At 36.3% G+C, this 23,633-nt stretch overlaps 1 protein-coding gene and 1 long non-coding RNA gene across 2 annotated transcripts in view; both read left to right on the top strand.

Moving 5' to 3' along the window:
- LOC127527626 (uncharacterized) overlaps window positions 1-23,633 on the top strand; it is a 121,313-nt gene that overhangs the window by 61,224 nt on the left and 36,456 nt on the right. The window lies entirely within an intron of this gene.
- The window catches only part of mrps9 (mitochondrial ribosomal protein S9), a 96,807-nt gene that overhangs the window by 44,614 nt on the left and 28,560 nt on the right, over window positions 1-23,633 (top strand). Inside the window, exon 5 of the mRNA XM_028800656.2 lies at window positions 18,218-18,297. Within this exon, the coding sequence (XP_028656489.1) occupies window positions 18,218-18,297 (80 nt within the window). The remainder of the gene's footprint in view (window positions 1-18,217; window positions 18,298-23,633) is intronic.

Below are 23,633 nucleotides of genomic sequence, written 5' to 3' on the forward strand. Positions count from 1 at the left end.
TTTGAGGATCCCATGCTGTCACTCTTCAGAGGATAGTCAAAGGGAAGCACAACATGCAATTGACCACTTTAAGTACCTTTTCTCATGATTGGACACACCTGTCTATGAAGTTCAAGGTCTAACGAGCTAATCCAACCAATTTGGTGATGCAAGTAATCAGTATTGAGCAGTTACATGCATTCAAATCAGCAAAATTACAAGGGGACCCACATTTTTGCACAGCCAGATCTAAACACTAGCATACCGAATTGGTCACGTACTGAAGTGACTTTAGCTGGAGGTGGAAGTTCCATTTTACTTTATAGTGCCAAGCAGAGTGCAGCAGTCTATTAGCTAGCGAAAGGGCTGTGAAGAAGCTGTCTGTTGCTACAGTCCTGCCTTTGTCCAGTCTGATATTAGTCACGGGACATTGTAATTTTGATTGCTGGTACAACAAACAGTTCTGAACAGGCATCAGCCATAGCGCTGCTCTCGTGAAAAGAATAGAGATAAATGCCATCAACTTAAAGAAGGAGAGGCAAATTCGTTGTACTGTGAACATCACTGAGAGAATAAAACTGAATAACAAAAAAACAAGTGCTAACTTTTACAAGTAGCCAAAATTTACACCGGGTGTTTATTATATTGTAGAAATAGTAATAATAATAATAACCGCTCACTACTGAAAACATGGAGCGCCTAGTCTCGAACCCGGGACCTTCTGGTTATAAGGCAGCAGTTCTTACCTCTGCACCGTTCAAGAATACATGTAAATTCTCAGTCGATTGACATTTGAACTTGAGTTTTTAACTCATTGATAGCCACTTGTAAATCGAATGCTTTTTTTTCTTTGGTTATATTCTTGAATAAAAGCGCACGTTTATTTGATGTCTTCACACATTATACACTTCTCATCATTATTAGTATAACATGGAAAAAGTTTCTGCTTTAGGTATGTGTTTCTGCAGAATTTCGTTAAAAAAATAAACAGGTAACACCTATGGCCTATAGTTTTAATTATAAAAATGCCAAAGCTAACACTTAATATAGAACATAAGGTTTCTCCATGTCTGGTTATGCAGGAGCTTAGTGTAAACGTTTTTAAAAGAAATTAAAAAAAAAAAAAAAAACTGAATCGGCTGATCTAGCAAAATGATATTGGTGATCAGTATTGCGCTGCGCTTAGAAGTGGCATTAGGCAAATGAAGGATGCAGAAGAAGCGATTGCCAGCTGCACTAATCAATAGGTGGATAACTGAATAATAGGTAAGTGTCCTGGACAGGAAAATTAATCACATTTGCTGTGTATACTGCAGGTGTAAAGGTGAAAAATAAAGTTTGGCAAAGCTCAAGGAAGATGCCTAAACTCAATGGTTAGCAAGTGCTATAAACCTCCTGTGCAAAACACTGTTCCATTAGAATTGGTGTTAATTCTCTAGAAGCAAAAACACATGGAGATTGAAGCAGAGACAGAAGTGGCATCTTCAAATCCCAGACAAGGGGGACAGATGGTAAAGTTTAAACCTAATGTGTCCCCCATGAGCTACTCCATTGTAATATACATTCGTGCCTATAGAATTTGAAGGGGACCCCCTCCCTGCCCCAAAATCATTTACTTTTACATGTGTATCTGCTTAATTTAAATAGGGATGCCAAAACCCACATCCATTCCATAACCATTACCCCCCAATGCTCCAGAATTCTTTACATCTACTGTATATAGTTGCATTTAAGAATTTAAAGGTTTGGGTGTCCCCTTTAAAGAAGCCTCCAGAACATAGTACCAGCAGTGTTAGCACTTTGCCTATGGCTAAAGCAAAAAATACGTACAACTGATAAAAAATGCTAAAAGAACTACTTGAGTAAACAATTTAAACAAGAGAAAATCACATCTATTGATAGTAATAATATATACTCAAATTTCACATTAATCCTATTGAATTACCTGTTTCAACTCAAAAGAATACAGTTTCTTGTAAAATTTTGTTTTTCAGTGACCATCAACAAAAGCCAAGTTAGAACATTTTACTCATGTGCAATTTTATATACAGTAGCATAATTAAGGGTAAGTCCAAGGTGATTTACAATATTTGAGATACAGGTGGTTACATTTCGTTTGTTTTTCCAGTTGGAGCATAGGCTGATTAAGTGACCTGCTCATAGTTGTACAGTGTCAATAGCAGGATTTGAACCCACAACCTCAGGATTTGAAGTTCTAGGTCCAATGCCTTAATCACTACACCAAACTGCCTGCCAGTAATATTTGTAGCCCTCTTGAATTTAGAAAAAATAGCATTGCAACTTTATTCATAATGCTTATAAACAGAAATCAGTGTGCATTTCATATTAAGAGCAGTTTTTAAAAATACACGTGTAATGAGTTTTACAGTGAATTTGAGCACATACATTTTTATGTGTTCAAATGTTTAAATTGTGTTCATGCTAAGAAAGAATATACTCGAGTCTTCGTATAAAATTCTAAATATACCTTACTCACATGTATCTCTCCTTTGTTCAATTAAAAAAATCTGTTTTGATGACTTAATGTCTTTTGCTTTCAAGTTCCATATATACTGGAAAATTGTTGAAGAAAAAGTTAAATATAGTAAACATCCATAAGCATATAAGTTGTTGAATTAATCAATAGTCAACAAATCAATGATTTCCAAAATAAACATTAGTTACAGTCCTACTGTAAACTTCATGCATACTTTGAAAGTGCAATGAAATGATCAGTAAATTACAGTAGTTGAGAGTGTTGATCTTTCTTTAACAGTGTAGGCACACTGTCATGTTAGGTTTAGTGAGAGGAATGGGAGAAAAATATTTACATATAATCCTAATAATCAAGAAAACAGCCTTTGCAGTCATTCTGTGAATGTAATGGACGTGTAGGTGTGGCAAGTAAAAATCAAGACAAAGTTAGAAACTAAGTAGTTATCACTACGTGAAGCTAGTCTATAAAGGTGAAGGCATGTACTGTCCAATGTGCCATATTAATTCCATATTATAAGTTGATGTTTTAGAGTCTACTGTAGTGGTACTATATACTATATAATGCATTATTAGCAGTGCGGCCTTACAGAGGCTTGCACATAGTAGGATTCCTAGACTTAGGGATGATTGTTTGGCAATAGGGTGTTTATCAGTGAAATAAGTAAAATTTTATTAAAGCAGGAAGCACACATATTTAAACAACATGAGAATGACTAAAAGGAAGTCTTAGATTTCAAGTACACTGATTGCATAATAGGAAGTAAACAAATAGGTATATTTGGCAAAATACAGAAAATCTGAACTGATCAGAGCAGTGAATAGTAGTCTTATGTATGTATCTTATGTAGTCTTTTTTAAATTCTAATAAAATTGTCAAACACAAACAATACACTGATCCAATCAAAAGAAAACACGTTTTACATATGTTTGGATGAAATAATAAGTGCACATTCCAATATGGAAGGTTTGGTGTAATTCTGTATAAGAATAATAAAAATATTACATACGTAAAAACCTAGCTAAATTAACTCATTCATTAATCCTCACTCACCATAATGTGATACTTTTTGATACTTTATTAATTGGTCCTGTAAAGCCATGCATTTTTAAAATATTTTTTCAGCACTTCACAAAATCACAAGGAGAACTGCTGCTTATGACTTTTGTTTCAGTGCTGCTATGTGAGAAGCTTGACAATCTTTGCAATATATTTGAGGTGTTTTATCATAAAACATTCCTGTTACGATCTAAGCTTTTATTTGTTATTAAATAGTAGATTCCTCCATTGATTAGTTATGTACTGTTATATTGGTGGTGATCTGCAGCAGGTTTCACAATAATATACATTGGAGACAGTCCATTTTATGAATGAGAGAATTTGCACGGTCCTTTGGCATTAGACACGAGGGGGAGAAATGGTAAAAAAGCATAACTTTAGATGGAATTAGGAGTGTTGAAGTTGTATATTAGAGTGGCAGTGACTATTATTAATGTGTAATTTTGTTTGCATTTTTTGCTGTGATCATTTTGAATTAAATTGGAGTATTTTATAATTAGGAGACATTTTGCCTTTTAACCCCAATGAATTCTAGTTGTAACTGATAGGTGACATATTGTAGTCTGCAAGTTCAGTATTGGAGGGTCACAGGGGCTTGAGGTTTTTTCCAAATCAGCTTTTTAATTTAATTCCAGTTATGGCTGCTGAATTAATTATTGCTCAAACAACGTTTTTGTGCTTCATTTTAGTTTACTTGTTTATTAAGGTTCCCAGCCCTTAAGTGCCTCCTATAGTCTTAAACAACTACATTTACTGATTTTTTTTCTTAAACCGTTGCAGAGTAACTTTGATATGCAAACGGCCATCTAACTTGGTCCTTTTTATAAAACATTTAGAAAGTTCATAAAACATTTAAAAAGTCATGGAGTAGGAAAAAAAAGAAAGACTTAAAATTCGTAAACTGGGCCACAAGTCATTTAGGTGATACCCATGGAAAGGAAAAATCTGCAATCCATAAGTGAACTGGTATGGCACAATAAACAAACTAACAAGACATGAAATTAAATAGATTGTGGCAAGGAATGGCTTCTAATTGAGCAACTAGATAGGAACACAAAACTGCAGCCTAAGAACTAAACTTGAGAACCCTTATGTATAGTAAATACTGAATTTAAGGCCAATCCTTTGTAGGATGAATTCTAGATGTGGAAGTAATAGCAAATGTCTGATCACTTATGTGAGATACGTGTACTTCGATAAGTGTTTTCTAAAATAATGGATAACATAACCAAGAATGATTAAGTGTTTTTAATTGGCTAATGCTTCCTGATTGTACAAATGCAAACATAAATCACAGAACATAAAATATCACATACCTGACAAAGTGCCTTGTGGACAGACTTAATTTGAAGATTGAAGTTCATCTACTGTATAAAGAGTGGTTGAAAATAATCTCATTGTTTATTAGCTCATGTGCCATTAATATTGTGACTTTTGGATTTCATTTTAATACTGATTTAGCATATTTATTTTGCAATTACTGAAACACAATGTCAATACATTTACTATATACACAGTAAAATAAATTACATACTCTATGATGATCATATCACCTTGTAAAATCTTACTTAATTTCATAAAGGATGGGGTCTACTCATGCAAGGGTTTACTTATTTATTTACTTATTTTTAACTATGCAATACAACTAATAATGAAATGCATTTTTTTGACTATTACATAATTGACAATATTGCTGTCTCCTATCTTAAAGGTGTTACAAATGATGTTACACAAAAGCATTGTATAGAAACTTCTAGTTGTTATTGGCATACATAACATAAAATTGTTAATAAAAAGGAGGTTTTGAGGTAGCTATCCATCTAAATATCAGTTGGCACAGCACACTCCTACTTATTTTCAGACATTGCCATGCTTTAGTTCTGCATAGTCTTGCTCACATATTGTTGAGGAATGTGGGAGTATTTATTTTACTGACATAAAATATGTCTGTTCTAGTGGTCTTGTCAACCAAGTGTTGTGCAAATTCAAAAAAAACTTTTGTTAGACCCTGGGTTATGTGGCTGAATATCCTGATTCACTTATCACTTCTGTGTTTGTGTTAGCTTAGTTGTCCGTTTGTGCATGTGTGATTCACATTTCTTGAGCACAGCTTTCAGCTTAAGAGGAGAGTTAACTACAATCTATTTTTTTAATATTGAGCTCAGTTTTAGACCCAGTACACCTAAAACAGTAATGATTAACTATTAAGAGGAGAGTTAACTATGATCTATTTTTTAATATTGAGCTCAGTTTTAGACCCAGTACACCTAAAACTGTAATGATTAGCTAAAAATGATTTAAGTCATATCAATTACGTATATATATAACATCAAAAAATAAAAATAAACATAAAAATAATAAAATAAGAAACATTTAAAGAAAGACAAATTATTATAGTTGCCATTTTTATTTCTTCACTAACTTCTTCCACTCACTGTATTAAACTTGCATTCAGTACCTTAACGAATTATATCGAGAACTATGGAAATAATTAGAAACCTCGGTAAACCGGTCCAATAGAAATCGTGAGACAATTCCGGATTCAGTAATTGACAATTATAATGACCCATAACAGCTATATCTGCATCAACTCCTGGAGGGAGTGGATTGTTATGTGTTTGCAATAAAGTGCTTGGTGGTCACATGTCCTTAGAAGCCACTTGGTAAATTCTCTTGAGGGACGGCGTCAAATTAAAGAAGGATGCCTTCTATGTAAGTTTAATAGGAGGTGTTAACTAAGGTGTACTGGTAGCCTAAATTTAGAAGAAGTGATTCCATGGGAATTTTCCTTAGTGTTACCTCAGTCAGTTTAGGAAAAATTATCCTTGGAAAGTTACAATTAACACTGGCATAAGCAGGAACTTTTTTTGAGCGAATACTGGAAAAGAAGGCTTATTTTCCTTTCAGCTGTATCCATTCCTCCATTTTCCAAACATAATTATTTTATTACAGGGTCTTTGTGTGGTAGTCTGTGGTGGCATCATGGGCAATCTGACATCTGTAAAAAGTCTTCAGAGACACATGAAGCTTTAGGTCTGACAACCATGTAGTAATCAATTTTTTCAGGCCTATTTTAGTATCAGTTCATTATTCTGAATAATTTTAAAAGCTCATACTAAAAGTAATAATTTAAATAATTTAAGTGTATTTCATTAAATTAAACTTTGGTAGATTATAAAGATTAACTTAAATGTCCTTAACTGTAAATATTACATGAATAATTTAAATTCTGGCATATGTTTGTATTGATTATTAGAAAAAAAAAGATTCAAAGACTGTATTTAAGAAAAAAATTCAAAGATCTTAAACTTTTCCATTTTGTTTGGCTTGAATTTTTGAGGAGTTTTATGTTAAATTGTTTACTTGAAAATGTGATTTTTATATATGTCAGCCCTGCTTTTGGTTTATTTCTTTAAATAAAGATTTTTGAATTGTTCCACAACTCAGTTGAAGCATTGGTGTTCTTTTAAGAAATTTGTCTTGGTGACATTTACGTTTTGTATCTCCTTTGACTGCTAATACTGTAAATCATTGTGAGAAATAAATTATTGGGGATTCTTCAGTTTGTTCTTAAGGGGCCACCAGGTCCCACAATCAATCTCTCTCTCTCTGTGTATGTATATATACAGTAATCCCTCGCTATATCGCGCTTCGCCTTTCGCGGCTTCACTCCATCGCGGATTTTATATGTAAGCATATTTAAATATATATCGCGGATTTTTCGCTGCTTCGCGGGTTTCTGCGGACAATGGGTCTTTTAATTTCTGGTACATGCTTCCTCAGTTGGTTTGCCCAGTTGATTTCATACAAGGGACGCTATTGGCAGATGGCTGAGAAGCTACCCAGCTTACTTTCTCTCTCTCTCTCTTGCGCTGACTTTCTGTGATCCTGACGTAGGGGGTGTGAGCAGGGGGGCTGTTCGCACACCTAGACGATACGGACGCTCGTCTAAAAATGCTGAAAGATTATCTTCAAGTTGCTATCTTTTGTGCAGCTGCTTTCTGAAAGGACATGCTGCACAGTGCTTCGCATACTTAAAAGCTCGAAGGGCATGTATTGATTTGTGCTTGAAAAACAAACTCTGTCTCTCTTATCTGCTCCTGACGGAGGGGGTGTGAGCTGCCGCTTTCAACAGCTTTGTGCCGCGGTGCTTCGCATACTTAAAAGCTAAACAGAGAGAAATGCAAACAAATCAATAGGGCTATCTCTGTGACAGTCACTGCTCCTGACACGCACTCCTTTGAAGAGGTAGATATGTTTGCATTCTTTTAATTGTGAGACGGAACTGTCATCTCTGTCTTGTCATGGAGCACAGTTTAAACTTTTGAAAAAGAGACAAATGTTTGTTTGCAGTGTTTGAATAACATTCCTGTCTCTCTACAACCTCCTGTGTTTCTGCGCAAATCTGTGACCCAAGCATGACAATATAAAAATAACCATATAAACATATGGTTTCTCCTTCGCGGATTTTCTTATTTCGCGGGTGGCTCTGGAACGCAACCCCCGCGATGGAGGAGGGATTACTGTATATATGTATGTGTGTATATGTATATATATATATATAATCAGTGGCGACTGCTCTAAGACTACAAGGGAAGCTCCGCCTCCTCAACTATGTCAGAAAATAAATGCTCATATATGCACTGTCGTATTTATATTGGTTTTAATATAAGTGCGCTAGAGTGCTCAGCTTCTCTGGGAGTGAATGGAGCAGTGGGCGGGCCAGGACGCTGGGCTGCTGCATGATGATTGGAGGAGCTGTTTAAAGGGCGGAACCCCTTTTTTGATTGACAGCATGTCTTAAGTATACATCAGCACTACAGAGATTCGAGTTCAGTCCCATGCGGATTTGCAGGTGAAGTCGTACGTCAAACTGCTGCACTCTGTATTGTTTGCTGGTGATATAAACCATTTTTGTTTGTACAAATCATTCTTTAAATAATAAAAAAAAAAACATCATATAGCGTTCTTGACTTTGACTGGAAAAGACGGCCAATTGGTACGACAGGGTCACAGACCATTTTCTGCAAAAGGAACGGAGGGCAGAATTTACGTACAAATAACATAATGAAATAATAACCCGCGAAATAAGAAAATCCGCGAAGTAGAAACCATATGTTTATATGGTTATTTTTATATTGTCATGCTTGGGTCACAGATTTGCGCAGAAACACAGGAGGTTGTAGAGAGACAGGAACGTTATTCAAACACTGCAAACAAACATTTGTCTCTTTTTCAAAAGTTTAAGCTGTGCTCCATGACAAGACAGAGATGACAGTTCTGTCTCACAATTAAAAGAATGCAAACATATCTTCCTCTTCAAAGGAGTGCGTGTCAGGAGCACAGAATGTCACATAGATAGAGAAAACAATCTCTAGCAAACAAATCAATAGGGCTGTTTGGCTTTTAAGTATGCGAAGCACTGCGGCACAAAGCTGTTGAGAGGCGGCAGCTCACACCCCCTCCGTCAGGAGCAGGGGAGAGAGAGAGAGATAGAGAGAGACAGAGTTTGTTTTTTCAGTCAAAAATCAATACGTGCCCTTCGAGCTTTTAAGTATGCGAAGCACAGTGCAGCATGTCGTTTCAGGAAGCAGCTGCACAAAAGATAGCAACGTGAAGATAATCTTTCAGCATTTTTAGACGAGCGTCCGTATCGTCTAGGTGTGCGAACAGCCCCCCTGCTCAATCCCCATACGTCAGGATCAGAGAAAGTCAGCGCAAGAGAGAGAGAAAAGTAAGCAATCTAGCTTCTCAGCCATCTGCCAATAGCGTCCCTTGTATGAAATCAACTGGGCCAAACCAACTGAGGAAGCATGTACCAGAAATTAAAAGACCCATTGTCCACAGAAATCCGCGAACCAGCGAAAAATCCGCGATATATATTTAAATATGCTTACATATAAAATCCGCGATGGAGTGAAGCCGCGAAAGGCGAAGCGCGATATAGCGAGGGGTCACTGTATATATATATATATATATATATATATATATATATATATATATATATATATATATATATATTTATATATTATATATTATATATATATACAGTAATCCCTCGCTATATCGCGCTTCACCTTTCGCGGCTTCACTCCATCGCGGATTTTATATGTAAGCATATTTAAATATATATCGCAGATTTTTCGCTGCTTCGCGGGTTTCTGCGGACAATGGGTCTTTTAATTTCTGGTACATGCTTCCTCAGTTGGTTTGCCCAGTTGATTTCATACAAGGGACGCTATTGGCAGATGGCTGAGAAGCTACCCAACTTACTTTTCTTTCTCTCTCTCTGCGCTGACTATCTGTGATCTGACGTAGGGGGTGTGAGCAGGGGGGCTGTTCGCACACCTAGACGATACGGACGCTCGTCTAAAAATGCTGAAAGATTATCTTCACGTTGCTACCTTCTGTGTGCAGCTTTTAAGTATGCTGCACGGTGCTTCGCATACTTAAAAGCTCAAAGGGCACGTATGATTTTTTTATCTGTCTCTCTCTATCTCTCTCTAACTCACTCTCTCTCTCTCTCTCTCTGCTCCTGACGGAGGGGTGTGAGCTGCCGCCTTCAACAGCTTTGTGCCGCGGTGCTTCGCATACTTACAAGCCAAACAGCCCTATTGAATTGTTTACTCCTTTGAAGAGGAAGATATGTTTGCATTCTTTTAATTGTGAGACTGAACTGTCATCTCTGTCTTGTCATGGAGCACAGTTTAAACTTTTGAAAAAGAGACAAATGTTTGTTTGCAGTGTTTGAATAACGTTCCTGTCTCTCTACAACCTCCTGTGTTTCTGCGCAAATCTGTGACCCAAGCATGACAATATAAAAATAACCATATAAACATATGATTTCTACTTCACGGATTTTCTTATTTCGCGGGTGGCTCTGGAATGCAACCCCCGCGATGGAGGAGGGATTACTGTATATATTATATATTTATATATATATATATATATATATATTTATTTATTTTGTCAGAAACTCGACTCCGAGTCATGAAAAGGTTTGGGGCAGCCACCCGTATAATTGGTTTCCTGGCTGCAAAGTTGCGTAAATAAATACCTTACTGCTGTGCACAACACCGAGTCCAAAACAGAACTGAGGGAATAGGGAAAAGGTGCAGGCTTTTAAAAGGGAAGACAAGAAGTGAGATCATAGGGGTCGGGTTCATGATGTCAAGAGAGCCAGGTGGAATCTCCTGTGAATGGTCTACAGGAAAGGGAGAAAAAGAGTCAGTGCACGCTGCCACATCCCGGTATGCCTCGGAACTGCCCTTACTCAAGCCCTTTAGCTGCCTCCCATGCGCACGTGTGTGACTATATATATATATATATATATATATAAAAACACTGAAGTAATTACGAAAAGGGTGATATCTACCTTGTGTCTAACAGCATTGCACATTTGGAGTAAGCTATTTTGCTTAAAACTTAAAAATTATACTATATGAATTACTTTATACTTGCTTTTCTTTCAAAACCTGTCCATTCCAGTTCATGTTTTCTGTTGAGAAATGCTCATCTCATTTTTAATTGATGGCACATGCACATGTGTGCTAGAAATAAATAACATCAATAATGGTGACTGAGCAAGAAAAAGTTTTATTCCAAATTGCAGTCAATATTACATAATAGAAAATGAAACAGGTATAGTAAATAGGTAATTAAATATGATTAGTTCTTTGTCCACTGCTATAAAATACGAGCCTCTCTAGTATTCCTGTAATATTATGTTTTATAAAATAGTGTTGTAACAGTTAATAATAAAAAAAAAAGGCATATAATACTTTAAAATAAATACATATTGGGTCCTTTACTGTTTTCCCATTGTGTAGCTTTGCTCTGATTCAGATTCCATTAAGGAACAGAAATGAGCAGAACGAGTTTGGTACCATTGCCATTTTTTAGTACAGCCTATAGCTATTCAATAACAAACATAGTAACCTAGGAACAGTTATTGAAATCACCTGAGTTTTTAGTATTGGATACCGTGAAATGTATTATTTCTGCATGGTAGTTTCTGTATTAACTATTGTACTCCTCAAAGCAGAATATATGTGAGTTCTTTTCAAATTGTAGAAGTTTACTGGGCAGTGAAAACACAAACTGAGAAGTTAAGACTTAAATATTGTATGATTCTATGTATCCAGAAAAATATTGTTTTTTAAGGCAGAATCTTAGCTTTCTTCTTTGTGTTTGCTATTTTCTAAATGAGCCAGACATGTGCAACAGGATGATTGACTATTTTTGTATATTTTATACAAAGAAAGTTGTAATAGATGTGCAGACTGCAGGTGAGGATGCAAATTTAGTTTTCTTTAAATAGCCTATTTAAAAAAAGAAAAGAAAAGTAAATTTGGGTCAAATGGCACAATATTCTAACCCTTGTCTATCATTAAATGTGTATGTGTTTACCCTTAGTTACTGAATCACAAACTGTTTGTATATGAGTACATTGTTTTATTGTTTCAATCTTATTTGCCTTTAAGTAGCAATTTTCTGCATCTGCCATATTTGGCCATATTGTTTCAAAATAAGATTAAAATGCAATTCAGAAGTGTTTTTCTTTATTTTACTATTAAAAATGTTTTTCATTAGACAAATTTACATCAACAGGGTTGGTAGCGAGATCCTGCCCCAAGTGAAGGAGTTCAAGTATCTCGTGGTCTTGTTCATGAGTGAGGTAAGAATGGAGCGTGAGATTGACAGGCGGATCGGTGCAGCATCCGCAGTAATGCGGGCGTTGCATCGGTCTGTCGTGGTGAAAAAGAAGCTGAGCCGCAAGGCGAAGCTCTCAATTTACCAGTCGATCTACGTTCCTACCCTCACCTATGGTCATGAGCTATGGGTAGTGACCGAAAGAACGAGATCGCAAATACAAGCGGCTGAAATGAGTTTCCTCCGCAGGGTGTCTGGGCTCTCCCTTAAAGACAGGGTGACAAGCTCAGTCATCAGGGAGGGGCTCAGAGTAGAGCCGCTGCTCCTCCACATCGAGAGGAGTCAGATGAGGTGACTCGGGCATCTGATCAGGATGCCTCCTGGACGCCTCCCTGGTGAGGTGTTCCGGACACGTCTAACCGGGAGGAGGCCCCGGGGAAGACCCAGGACACGCTGGAGGGACTATGTCTCTCGGCTGGACTGAGAACGCCTTGGGATTCTCCCGGAAGAGCTAGAAGAAGTGGCCGGGGAGAGGGAAGTCTAGGCATCTCTGCTCAAGCTGCTGCCCCCCGCGACCCGACCTCGGATAAGCAGAAGAGGATGGCTGGATGGAAATTTACATCAACAGAGTGCAGAAGCAGTTTTAAGAAAATATAAATTATGCAATAAAAGTAAATCCTCACTCTTTACTGATTCTGCACCTGCTGATTTGCTTATCTGCTTTAATAAAAGTGTAACCTATTTTGTGATAGTCATGGACTAATTGCACCTGTTCGCAGGTAAGGTCCTCTCTAAGGGGATGGACACTGGGGGAGTTGTTTGTGGGGATCTGTATTTACTGCCATGTGTAGAAGAAAAAAACATCTCAGAGCAACACATGACTGACACATAAGATTGAGCAATAACAGGTCCGTGATGCCCTTAGATATCCAGGGCTGCACACATGCTAAAGTGAATAGATCAATATGTGCCTACTTGGTGACAAGAGGCATTGAGCACATTGGCAATGGGGACAAAGGCTTGCAATTATTCAACACAAACGAGGAGTTTTTAGTAAGTGTGGGTCATAAGCTTCACTGATTGAGTCCCTGCTTTTTGTATATACCATCCATCGTTATTACTGACTGGGTGATTTATTGAGGTCCTTGGATCTGCCTCACTGTGGTCACTTGCTGCCTCTGGTGGAGTGCCTAGAAGATAATAGAACTTGACTATAATGGAAGCTAAATCCTGAAGGGGCAACAGTGAAGGGCTGGTTCATTCACCTGACCCCATCACCCCTTACCAAAGGCTCTATACCCGCCAGCCCTTTCCCAGAGCCAGTGTCCCTCTGGAACCTAAGCCCATTTTCTCCCTAGGATTAATTCTTCACTATCTATTGATGTTGTCAGGAATGTAACCCCTGCAGATAACAAGAGTTTAATGAAATTTAAAATTCACATTAACATTATGATAGGTAAAGTGACAGGGGTTTGTTCTTGTTTTCATCTATACTAATAAAAGGCAAAGCCCTCACTGATTGACTGACTGTATCATCACTAATTCTCCAACTTCCCGTGTAGGTGGAAGGCTGAAATTTGGCAGGCTCATTCCTCACAGCTTACTTACAAAAGTTAGGCAGGTTTCATTTCGAAATTCAAAGCGTAACGGTCATAACTGGAAGCTCTTTTTTGTCCATATACTGTAATGGACTGCAGGTTGCTGGCCGTGGGAGGCGGAGTTGCATATCGCGTCATCACGCCTCCCACGTAATCACGTGAACTGACTGTGAACGCAGTACGTAGAAAACAAGGAAGAGCCCCATAGAGCGCTGAAGAAAACATTCATTACACAATTGAGAAGGCAGCGAAACAATAAGAAGCGAGCGAGTGACGCATACAAGCATATTCATAAGTGCAGCTAAGGCGGAAACAAACCACGGTGTAAACCGTAAGTTTAAATTAAGTTTGGCAAGATTGCTTTTCTCCTGTACAACTATACGTTGCATTCTCAACAGTAAGCTTGCACGACTTGGTCATATTACAACCGGAGTGCTGAACTGACAACGTGGTATACAAAGAGAACTATAACAATCGTAATAAACGAACAATAAAACAGCGGTCAACCCGTGGATTAAATAAAAAGGCTGCTTCCTTGGCGAAGCAAGGAAAAAGGATGGCCTTATATGGCGTTCGTTTATAAAACAGCAGAGAAGCTGTGTAAAGACTGCTTCACAAAAAAACAGCAGAGCGCCTTATATGAGCAGGCAGTCAGCTAAAGAAGGGAATCAATAAATAACTATAATCGTAATAAACGAACAAAAAATAGCGGAGAATCCAGGGATTACATAAAGGAAATGGGTACCTGAACAGAAAAGTGAGCCTCAAATACCTACACAATAACTATAACAATCGTAATAAACGAACAATAAAACAATACAGAACCGCTAAGCAAGGAGAAAGGACGGCCTTATATGGCGTTCGTTTATAAAACAGCGGACAGGCTGTGTAAAGGCAGCTTCACAAAAAAACAGATCCTTAACAAATTGTTATTGGTATATTTTCCCTCAATTTAAAAAGGTTTTCTTTTCTTCTTAAAATTTAAAAGCAATACTTCACCCCTGCGAAGCACGGGAATTTGGCTATATGCAGTGAGTGTGTACGCCTGATGAGCCCAGAATTAGGGCGAAACACGTGTCGCATACTCTTTGCATTATTTGACAGTAAACTATTTTCAACCATTCTATGATCTGCTTCTCACAAATGAGGGCACCGTGGCAGATGTTAGCTGACTTGCTGGCCAACCACAAGCGTTACCTGGTAAGAAACCACCCATACAATCAGATTGTGATTCAGACTACGAATGCCGTGAATGTAATTACCCCGATCTTCATGCTGTCAAATAAACGAACCACACGCCGTGGCGCAATGTTAGGGACTTCGCCTCTAGGGCTGACGTCCGAGGTTCGATTCCCGTAAGGGAGTGCAGTGAGTGTGTATGCTTGATGAGCCAAGAATTAGGGCGAAACACGTGTCGTGTACTCTTTGCATTATTTGACAGTAAACTATTTTCAACCATTCTATGATCTGCTTCTCACAACTGAAGGCACCGTGGCGAATGTTAGCTGACTTGCTGGCCAACCATAAGCGTTACCTGGTAGGTAACCACCCATACAATCAGATTGTGATTCAGACTACGAATGCCGTGAATACATATATATATACATATACATATATATATATACATATACATATACATATATATATATATGTATATGTATATATATATGTATATGTATATGTATATATATATATATATGTATATATATATATATATGTATATGTATATATATATATATATGTATATATATATGTATATGTATATATATATATATATGTATATGTATATATATATATATATGTATATATATATATATATGTATATATATATGTATATGTATATATATATATATATGTATATATATATGTATATGTATATATATATGTATATGTATATATATATGTATATATTTATGTGTGTATATATATATGTATATATTTATGTGTATATATATATGTACATATGTATATATACAGTGGTGTGAAAAACTATTTGCCCCCTTCCTGATTTCTTATTCTTTTGCATGTTTGTCACACAAAATGTTTCTGATCATCAAACACATTTAACCATTAGTCAAATATAACACAAGTAAACACAAAATGCAGTTTGTAAATGGTGGTTTTTATTATTTAGGGAGAAAAAAAAATCCAAACCTACATGGCCCTGTGTGAAAAAGTAATTGCCCCCTGAACCTAATAACTGGTTGGGCCACCCTTAGCAGCAATAACTGCAATCAAGCGTTTGCGATAACTTGCAATGAGTCTTATACAGCGCTCTGGAGGAATTTTGGCCCACTCATCTTTGCAAAATTGTTGTAATTCAGCTTTCTTTGAGGGTTTTCTAGCATGAACCGCCTTTTTAAGGTCATGCCATAGCATCTCAATTGGATTCAGGTCAGGACTTTGACTAGGCCACTCCAAAGTCTTCATTTTGTTTTTCTTCATCCATTCAGAGGTGGATTTGCTGGTGTGTTTTTGGGTCATTGTCCTGTTGTAGCACCCAAGATCGCTTCAGCTTGGGTGACGAACAGATGGCCGGACATTCTCCTTCAGGATTTTTTGGTAGACAGTAGAATTCATGGTTCCATCTATCACAGCAAGCCTTCCAGGTCCTGAAGCAGCAAAACAACCCCAGACCATCACACTACCACCACCATATTTTACTGTTGGTATGATGTTCTTTTTTCTGAAATGCTGTGTTTCCTTTTACGCCAGATGTAACGGGGACATTTGCCTTCCAAAAAGTTCAACTTTTGTCTCATCAGTCCACAAGGTATTTTCCCAAAAGTCTTGGCAATCATTGAGATGTTTCTTAGCAAAATTGAGACGAGCCCTAATGTTCTTTTTGCTTAACAGTGGTTTGCGTCTTGGAAATCTGCCATGCAGGCCGTTTTTTGCCCAGTCTCTTTCTTATGGTGGAGTCGTGAACACTGACCTTCAATTGAGGCAAGTGAGGCCTGCAGTTCTTTAGACGTTGTCCTGGGGGTCTTTTGTGACCTCTCGGATGAGTCGTCTCTGCGCTCTTGGGGTAATTTTGTTCGGCCGGCCACTCCTGGAAGGTTCACCACTGTTCCATGTTTTTGCCATTTGTGGATAATGGCTTCTCACTGTGGTTCGCTGGAGTCCCAAAAGCTTTAGAAATGGCTTTATAACCTTTACCAGACTGTTAGATCTCAATTACTTCTGTTCTCATTTGTTCCTGAATTTCTTTGGATCTTGGCATGATGTCTAGCTTTTGAGGTGCTTTTGGTCTACTTCTCTGTGTCAGGCAGCTCCTATTTAAGTGATTTCTTGATTGAAACAGGTGTGGCAGTAATCAGGCCTGGGGGGTGGCTACGGAAATTGAACTCAGGTGTGATACACCACAGTTAGGTTATTTTTTTAACAAGGGGGGCAATTACTTTTTCACACAGGGGCCATGTAGGTTTGGATTTTTTTTCTCCCTAAATAATAAAAACCATCATTTAAAAACTGCATTTTGTGTTACTTGTGTTATATTTGACTAATGGTTAAATGTGTTTGATGATCAGAAACATTTTGTGTGACAAACATGCAAAAGAATAAGAAATCAGGAAGGGGGCAAATAGTTTTTCACACCACTGTATGTAGATATGTAAATTTGCATATGTATATATATGTATATGTGGATGTGTATATGTATATATATATGTTTACATAACCCCTTTAACACACTACTTCTCCGCTGCGAAGCGCGGGTATTTTGCTAGTCAAGTAATACTAGGGTGTTGTACCGTGTTAGCCATTATGAATGTAGAGAAAAGGCCAAGCAAAATGACACCTTTTATTGGCTAACTAAAAAGATTACAATATGCAAGTTTTCGAGGCAACTCAGGCCCCTTCTTCAGGCAAGATGAAGCTGAAGAAGGGGCCTGAGTTGCCTCGAAAGCTTGCATATTGTAATCTTTTTAGTTAGCCAATAAAAGGTGTCATTTTGCTTGGCTTTTCGCTAGTCAAGTAATAAAAAATGAATCCACAACGTTTTTAACGTTTTTTTATTTTACTGTATGTATCATTGCAGGATACATATACACCTGTCCTTATGGTACTGTGCTGCTTAGTAATGCAAAGTTGGTTAAGGTTAACTGTGAAGTGATATAAGTTGCAAAGATGCAATAGTTCTTTGTATTCCGTTGCAAGTTTCTGATACTGATCTCTGAGTGATTTGATGAAACTGTAACATTATCATTATCTAATGCTTCTTTAATGAATTTTTGTTCATATTTATGTAACTTGTGCATAAACTCGTGAAACACAATATTTTACATAAATAAAAATATAACATTAATTGAGAAAGGCTTAATTAACGGCTGATTACAGTTTTAGTGTTTCTTACATTTTTTATAAAGAGATTATCATCTTGCAAGTTGTTTTCCTTTAATTATTGTATAGTAAATCTTGTTACTGTGTTTTTCAGCTGTACAGTGTGGAGAAGATGGACGTCCTTTTCATTTTCTATTCTATACGGGCAAACAGTCTTACTATTCTTTAATGCATGTAAGTATAATGTTGAGTAGCTGTGAAATTTTCATATGAATATAACAACACTAACAAGATTCTTATAGCTATCACCAAGTTGTTGAAACTCATGATCTACGCACAAAGAACAATTCTAACATCTGAGAAGTACTGTCATTATAGGGATTTGTTTATTAGTTATATTCCATGTGGGTTTGTTATAAATGACAGTCTGTTTACATTATAAATTACATGTTGTGTTAACTATATGACAACATTGTAATTGTATGAATATTATTAATTGTTATACTAATTGCATTATAGTATACCCTTGTTTTGCTCGTTGGTTATGAACTAATTATGATTTTCCCTCTTGTATATCTTTATACAAGCACTGTAATGTTTATTTAGAGCATTTATTTTGCAAAAAATAAATAATAAAATCTTGTGCTTTCTTTTGACCTTGGACAAAATAGCTTTTTGCCATGGTAGAATTGAAGAGGGAGATAAATGCGGAGTTGAGCTGATCATAGTAATGGAGTTTGTGGCTCTGCCTTTCCACTGAGCTGTTGTTTTAAATTTTGCTTCCCATCACCACCACCCCCCACCTTTGCTCAGCCTCCGGCAGCCCAAGGACCCCTACCGTTCATTTAAATAGGTATGTCAAATCTGACTTGAAATGCTGCCTGTTTGATCTGTGGTAATATTTTTGAAAGTTCCACATGGACTTAACCCCCCTACAGTGTTGAGCAATAATGCACAATACCTCATGGTGCAGCTTAAATTTTCTGTAGAAGATGGGGCTGGAGAGACATATGCAACGTCACATTTCACCTGTCAGCATGTAAGGACTGCCAGCTGAGTATCCTGGAAAATGGTGTACTCCTCGGCTTTCTCATTTAATCACGGTGTTTTTTGACTTTAATAAATATTCTACATACAGACTATCACTGCTTTATTTCTGCCTTGGATGCATTCTTTGATTTGGAACAGAAGAACAGAAATATGAAATATTAGTATTCTCTGTATCCAATATTTCCATCAGGTGGTTTTTAAACATTTAATTAATAAAAATTTGTAATATGTAAACTGTAATGGCATATTCTTTTAGGAAATGTTTTTGGCTGTATTTTATACATGCTTTGGTCCTAGGAAATCTTTCCCTCTACTTGAAATACTTGAAAATTAGTCCTACTGGGCAGGTTTTAGAAAATACATATACTGTAAGTGACACAATGTATTGTATATCTTTCAGAAATAAAATTTAAGTGAATAGCTATTCATGCTATTTATCATAGTTTCTCATTGTGAAACATATGTAAATCCATGTAGTATTGAGACTTATGCTGCTCGGCAAATTTTTTAGATAGACCTACACTGTAGTTTCATGTTCCCCCTTTGCTCTCACAGAGAATGCATAGGAGTCATATGGTCAGTATTATCACATGTACAAAATACCATGAAATTGTTACTTGCATGTGCTTAACAACATGCAACACATTACCATTGTGGGCACTGAAAACATAAATATGATTGACAAACAAGAAATAATCAGAAGACAAGCAAGAGTCAGAATTCCAGAGGAGACGCACATAAAACAAGTAAACTGTTCAAAGGGCAAGACAAAATTGAAAGTCAGATTCTGAAAAGGGTTTGTGGCCAGAACACTAAATCCTACCACTAGGACCTATTAGAAATAAAGTTCACTAAGGTGCTTATTTGGTGTTATAACCAACACAATGGATTTGGTAATGTGACCATATCTAAATTATTGCATAAACACAGAAAAAGATGGCAATTAACTTTTAAGGCAAAACTTGAAAATAATGTCAGAAATGGATTCCTCATGTGTAAAGACACCTGAATAAACCAAAAATCAATATAGAAACCAACATTAAGACAGCAGTTTTTACATTAATGTGGAACTTCCATTTTCCTTACCTCAAAATTTTTGTCTTCCTTATCTGTAAAACCTCAGTAGTCCACATCAGCTCCAGTGTACTATATAGTGTTGAATATTACCTGGTGGATCAGTACTCCAAAAATAACTAATTCTGACTTATACAGATGCTTGCTTGGATTAGGAGATGATGACTAAGGAGACTATGGTGACAATGATTTAATGTAGTAAAGTTTACAGCCTTGTGAAGTTAAGTATTATCAAAGGCTTATTCATACTGTAAATGAGTTTTCTGCATTCATTTATAGTGATGATTAAATAATGTGTTTTATTAAACTGTGAATTCAGTGGACACAGTATCATACACAATTACACCACTACCACCAGCCATTTTTCAACACCTGTTGAAATGGAACCATGTGCTCGTGGTTTTAAGTTTTTTTTGGACCATCATCAAAGTTAATTGGCAGGAGCTAAAATTTATTAACCACATCTTATAGTATTTGTGTTGGTTGGACAAGTTCTTCTGCTGTTTTGTTTTTCACTGGAGCTTTGTGGTATTTGATTAGGCCTGCCCTACCTTATCTGTGACCTGGTAGATAGAAGCATTCTGGAATGTACAACTTTTTTGTCACCAGTTTTTCTCTGTGGTAATTGTTTGTCTAAAGCACTGCTTATTAGCAGGATGATTTTTTGGGTGTTTTTTCTTTTTTATTAAACAATGATATTATAGGAGTAATGTTTCTTCTCTTTTTATGTTCTCACCTTTGACCCCTTCGCCCCAGCCATGTTTGGAGCCATTTAGTTCTTTTCCATTCTCCATCTGAACTCCCAAACCATAAACAGAGCAGTCCTGCCATCCCTCTATAAATATTATAGTATTATTGTGTTACTTACTGAACAGTCAGTTACAGGAGTAGTACAGGAGTAACTAATAAAATGTTCAATCAGTTTACAGTTACCGCTTTTCACTTAAAGGTGGTGTTGATATTACCGCAGTGCATGGAACTGGTTATTTTACTAAATTCATTTACAGTGTGAAATATTGCCTTGACATTTATGATCATACTTTATTTAAATGGTACAACAAACTAAATGATTTTGGATATGTCTACATACTATACAAGTACTCTTGATGTTGTACTTTTAACTTTCTAATGAAAGAGGTAGCTACAAGTACTGTATATTTACCAAGTGATTGAAGTAAACTTTGCCCTCTCTTTGCCATAGGCCCTCAATTTTCTCCTCATATTACAGTCCAAATGTAGTTCAAATGTAACTTTTTCACAGAATTTGATTATGAATTTGAGTGGTCATTCTGTGTTTATAATCAGTAGGGTACAACATACCTTGACATGTTTTCAACATAAACACTTTTTGTTTAATTAATAAAAAAAAGTGTGGGATATGTATTTACATACATTCTGTATACCATCCCATCAGTATGCTGACTAGTTACTAAAAAGATGTTTGAAGTTCTTAATATTTCCAGAATCATGTTGAGGGTATACTTTTTGGTGATAACACACAATGGAAGTACGATTAAGATGTGGGGAGCAGTTTAATTTCTCAAGCATGAGTACATTTTCATATCCATATAATATGTAAACATTTCTTAGATATGCTTATAAATCGGAGAAGAGTTGTAAAAGATTGGTTAGGCAAGCATTCCAATAGCTTGTTTTTTTTTTTTTTTTTTTTTTTGTTTGGTAAGTGTCTCTTACTGTTTAATACTCTTTTCATTCAACTGTAATTCACAAAACCAGATACATTTTTCCTTTTTTAGATAATAATATTGGTGTTGACCAAAAGTTAAAAACTGAAATTTAGGAAGTAGCAAAATATCAGTCCATCACTGTTGAAAGTGGTGGGTGATAGATCTGGAAACAGCTAACCTTTGGAGCTGCACTTTAGCAATCCTGTTCTGATTTCTTTCTTGAAGACCAGTAGTGAAAGACAACAGCTGCAGCTACAACCAATAACTGTTCTTCTCTGTCACAGCTTCTTGCAGTGTGAGCCTCTGTTTTATTGGAGGTTTTCTGTATGACTTTCCAATATCCTTTACACCTTGATGTGTCTGGCAATCCCTTTTAACTTCCAAAATTATAACTTCAAATATTTTTATTTAATCTGGAATTCTTCTTTTATTTCTAAGCTAATAGGAGATTTTGCTCATGCGCACAAGGACTTTTTCAGCTTTATTGCAATAGTGAGTTTATACTGTTTTCTTTGTACCAAGTTATAGTGTTAAAAGCACCTACTGTGAGTGATTTCCATTTTCCCATGGGGTAGCAGCTTTCAACAGGTAACACTGCAGTAGGCTGCAGGTACCTGCTTTGGTAAGTGGCACAAGTAAGTAAGTGGTAAGTCCATAAATCACTAGATATATTCCAGAGGTGAAGGGGTAAACTTTTGCACTCTTAGTAAATCCAGACTACGAGGAGACTTCACTGAAGTAGTTATAACTAGGAAAGGAATAAGTAACATTGGTGCCTGCTGTGAAATTTAAAATACTCATACATCTGACAAAACCTGTATCTACGTCCTTTGCTAAGAATTTTGCTGGCTCTGAGGTATAAGATTATCCAATTGGTTTACGATTATTTGCAAATTAACTAATGCTTTTATCCAAATCTTTTGTATAAGAGAAAAATTGTAGAGGCGCTAACACTTTTATATATGGGGACCTTCTTTTTGACTTCAACTAAGTGCTTGTACCATAGTTTAGTTACTGTATGTAGGATAATTATACATACATCTACATGTTATTCTTTGAATGCTGCTGCCTTACGGTTTGATGATTAGAACCTTAAATGGGTTCTTTATTAGAAACCTTTTGCATGTTAAGGCAAATAATGCAAGAATGTCCCCCATAATATATTTTCTTTCATCCTTATGATACTCTAGTTTAATAGTGGTAAAACACAACTTCCTTATCTAAACACATTAATTGTTCTATAACAAATTATACTAGGCAGTTGCATCTCTGAACTACCAAATAGGTGGTTGTCTCTTGTGTTTTATAATTGTTTTCATATATTTTGTGATGATGGCTTAACTTAAGTATGCAGAGTATTTGTAGTTCAGTCCTATTGTGTCCTCTATGGACATTATTAATTAGATAAACTTTATTAATCCCAAGGAGAAATGTATAATTAAATTATTACACAGAAGTTGAAATATTTTTTTATAATTACCTTATAAGCTTACCTTTTTTTTTCCTTGCCAAAAATATATTTTCAGTTTTCTTTTACTATTTCTAAATTTTTAACTGTTGCTTTTATGTATTTTTAAGTCTTACCATTACTCATTCACAAAAGACTTCGTTTGGGTTTCAGTTCTTCTTATAATTTCTAACCCATCCACTCTTCTGTGTCAGTTGACTGTTACAATAAAGAAGGGGAATGGCTTGTAATATCCTAAAATCTGCATTAAATTCTTTGAAAATATATAAGATATGGACAAAGCTCCACTC

Source organism: Erpetoichthys calabaricus, chromosome 4 (genome assembly GCF_900747795.2).
Source record: "Erpetoichthys calabaricus chromosome 4, fErpCal1.3, whole genome shotgun sequence".
In the NCBI taxonomy this organism is placed as follows: domain Eukaryota; kingdom Metazoa; phylum Chordata; class Cladistia; order Polypteriformes; family Polypteridae; genus Erpetoichthys; species Erpetoichthys calabaricus.